Genomic DNA, 3,543 nt, shown 5'->3' on the forward strand with positions numbered 1-3,543 from the left:
ACTTCCACAGATGTACTGGAAGGAGGATACAAAGTGGCAGGAACAGCAGAAACTAAGACATGGGGAAAAGGGTGTGGTCAGGACACTGTGGAGTGTGCCTGGCCTTCCGTTAGAGGAAGAGGTCAAAACTCGGCTGCGCACAGTGGCTCACGCCTGTAATCCCAACATTTGAGGAGGCCAAGGCAGGAGGATCACTTGAGGCCAAGAGCTCAAGACCAACCTGGGCAACATAGCAAGACCCCATTTCTTAAAAAAAAAAAATGCAAAATATAAAATTAGCTGGGCATGGTGGCACACGCCTGTCATCCTAGCTACTCAGAGGCTGACATCAGGAGGATCACTTGAACCCAGGAGTTCCAGGCTGCAGTGAGCTATGATTGCACCACTGCACTCCAGACTAGCGACAGAGTGACACCCTGTCGCTTAAACGAAAAAGTAAGCCATGAGGCGGGACATAGATCACACAGAGCCTTGGGCGCTTGGCTGAAGGGCTTGGACCTTCTCCCAGGGTGGCTGGGGAGCTACGGGAGGGCTGTGAACAGGGAAAGGGCAGGGCCTGCTCTGGGGCCTGGGGAGGACTACCGAGGGGAGGCTGGAGGCCAGGAGGATGCAGGGAGGACCCAGGGGGAAGGACAAGGCCTAAGCTGGGGCAGTGACCTATATGGGACTAGAGGGGCACAGCCCAATGTTCCTCTTCCCTCCCATATATCCCCAGTCAGAGATATGACAAAGGCAAAAATTTCTTTTATTTCAACTTTAGGAAAGCCAGCAGCCTCTTCACATCTTGGAAGCACAGGGAGACACCCTGATCAAGAAGGCAGCGACAGAAGCGGCATGGCCACCATCAGTTGCTGAGGAGACACGGGAAAGAGAATGAGGATCCAGGGCCCAGAAGACCCTGCCCCCGTCCCTGGGAGCCAGAGTCCAGGCCCCTCAGTGTCCTGGCTTCCCCTCCCCACACCAGGCACCTTTCTCTTCCAATGGAACGCTGCCTTGCTCTCGTCAGAGTTGATCCGCAGTGGGATGTAGGCATCCAGATGATACAGCTGCTGGGGGCCCCCCATCACCAAGCGGTTCTCCCCGATCTCCAGCGACAGCCCCAGGGCTCCATCCTGGAAAGGTGGTGCAGTCAGGTCACCCTCCCCAGCAACAGGACAATCAGCTGGAACAGGCATGGTGGCCTCACATGCTGAGAAACTATATTTGAAGGGTCTCATCTCCCAGGGAAGAGGTGCAGAAGACAGCAATTACAAGTCTCAACGACCGAGCACTTACAATCCCATGGGCACTCTCAGGACAGCACTGGGAGGTGGCCCGTTGGCCTCCTGGGACAGAGGACGCAGCTGACGCAAGTCCAGCAACAGCCCCTTGTCACTCTCAGAGACAGTCCCTGACCTTTCCAGACCTCATTCTCCTGCTCTGGTCCAGCCCGCAGAACTTACCAGTTTGGGGAGGTCAATTTCGGCCAAGAGGAGGTCAGGAGCTTCCAGCCACAGGCTCAGGTGAGGCTTTTCAGGGCTGAGGGGGAAGAGGCCCAGGGCTGAGGACAGCTGCCAGGTCTTTGCCAGTACTGTGCCCTCTGCCTGGGGTGCTGCTCCCTTTCTCCCCCCAACCAGCCCTATTGCCCCAGGATGCCTTCCAGGTCAGGAGTTCTCTCTCATCCCTCTCTCAGTGCCCAGGGCTCCAGGGCACCACCCAGTGTGGGAGGATGGAGGGAGGGAGTCCCAAGAGCGTTGAGGAGACATCAGACCAAGGATCTGCTGAAGGCCCACCCTGACTCAGCTCCCCCGGGGGTGGACGTGTATAGGTCTCCCAGCTCCTGGATCCGAGGACGCTGCCGCGAGCGGATGTTCTGCTGCGAGATGGAGCCCATGAATGGCCGGTTCTTCATCATGCGCCATTCTGAGAGTCAGGAGCACAGAGTCAAACACCATACAGGTCAGGGGTGCCTGTGCTCTCAGGAGGCCTCCTTGCCCAGCCAAGAGCCTCCCGGAGTCGTGGGATCTGACCCCAGGCTCGGCTCCAGGAAGCCCGCCCACCTTAGCCACGCCCCTCCCATGATATGCCCTGATAAAACCCGCCCTTGGAGATTGTCCTGGCCCCGCCCCTTCAGGGCGCCTAGACTCCTCCCCCTCACGTTGGGAAGCTCCACCCCCTCCCAGTAGCACAGCCTCCAGGACACCCTGCCCAAGAGCGCAAGTGTCCCCCAAACCGCTCTTCGCTCCACTCCCTCCTGATGGCCCAGGCCCTGCCCCTCACCCGGGTTCAGCTGCAAGTTGTATTTGTCCTCAAGGCCCTCTCTCGCGATGGTGATCACGAGCTCCCGCAAGAAATCGCTGTTCTAGGGTTGACAGAGAGAAAAGAGGCAGTGGTGGCGGGGGGAGAGGGGAAGGGGAGGGAGAGACCCCTGCCCAGGCCTCACCCGCAGCCCCGCCCCCAACCTGCATCCTCCGGTAGAAGTCGCTGTTGACAGCTACGTCGTAAGCGGTACAGCCCTGGCCTTCTGCGGGGAGAAAAAGGGGGTGAGACCCCCCCAGCCCTATGCAGAAAGCCCATAGCCCAGACCCAGACAGGGAAGAGACATGCAGGGACAGCAGCCGCAAGAAGCAGAGACAGAGAGACATCAGGAAGCGGGAGCTCGAAGCTCACTCCCCCCAGCCTCGTATCTGCTTCCGTCCATCAGTATAATGTCACTAGAGCTGACCCTGTCCCTCCCCTGGTCACAGCTCTCAGAAGGTCTGAGCCCCGCAAGCCTGGGGTTGGAGACCCTGTGTGATGTGCCCCTCCCACCTCTGGAGAAAACCTCATTCTTCCAGCAACCTGGCCCACTGAATCTTTCACTCTCCATCACTGGCGGATCCGATCCAATCATCCCCTCCCAGCTCTGGGCTGCTCTGCCTAGAACCTTCTTCTGTCTTTGCCAGCTGAACTCCTCCTGTTCCTTCAAATCTTATCCCACACCTCCTCCTGCAGGAAGCCTTCCCTGACCTCTTCATGAAGGTAAGGAGCGCTCTCAAGGCTGTGTTGGGCGCCCCCCTCCGGAGTAGCTCGAATCACCCTGTTGATACTGTGTCCATCTCCTTGGGCCCCACCCGTGACACGGAGTTTCTGGAACATAGAATCCGCATTTGATATCCCCGGGGCACTGCCTAGAGCTTGGTCCCAGAAAGCTTCAAGAGACATATAGAAAAAAGGATATAGAGGCAGAAGCAGGGACAGAGGTGAGGCAAGGCAGAGACAGAGACAGGGGAGAAGCACAGAGGAGAAAACAGGATGAAACAGAGAGCTGCAGGCCGGGCACGGTGGCTCACGCCTGTAATCCTAGCACTTTGGGAGGCTGAGGTGCGTGGATCACCTGAGGTCAGGAGTTCAAGACCAGCCTGACCAACATGGCAAAACCCCGTGTCTACTAAAAATACAAAAATTAGGCCGGGCGCGGTGGCTCAAGCCTGTAATCCCAGCACTTTGGGAGGCCGAGGCGGGTGGATCACGAGGTCAAGAGATCGAGACCATCCTGGTCAACATGGTGAAGCCCCGTCTCTA

The 3,543-nt window shown here is 58.0% G+C and overlaps 1 protein-coding gene across 1 annotated transcript in view; it reads right to left on the reverse strand.

The window, feature by feature from the left end:
• Positions 1 to 726: 726 nt before the first annotated feature.
• The window catches only part of PIH1D1 (PIH1 domain containing 1), a 5,684-nt gene continuing 2,867 nt past the window's right edge, over positions 727 to 3,543 (reverse strand). The window contains exons 3-9 of the mRNA XM_017500595.2: positions 3,093 to 3,170; positions 2,442 to 2,644; positions 2,260 to 2,341; positions 1,773 to 1,902; positions 1,443 to 1,518; positions 969 to 1,112; positions 727 to 851 (exon numbers count right to left, since the gene is read on the reverse strand). Coding sequence (XP_017356084.1) covers positions 810 to 851; positions 969 to 1,112; positions 1,443 to 1,518; positions 1,773 to 1,902; positions 2,260 to 2,341; positions 2,442 to 2,644; positions 3,093 to 3,170 — 755 coding nt within the window. The 3' untranslated portion in view covers positions 727 to 809. The remainder of the gene's footprint in view (positions 852 to 968; positions 1,113 to 1,442; positions 1,519 to 1,772; positions 1,903 to 2,259; positions 2,342 to 2,441; positions 2,645 to 3,092; positions 3,171 to 3,543) is intronic.

This window comes from Cebus imitator, unplaced genomic scaffold, assembly GCF_001604975.1.
Source record: "Cebus imitator isolate Cc_AM_T3 unplaced genomic scaffold, Cebus_imitator-1.0 Scaffold266, whole genome shotgun sequence".
NCBI classification, from domain to species: Eukaryota; Metazoa; Chordata; class Mammalia; order Primates; family Cebidae; genus Cebus; species Cebus imitator.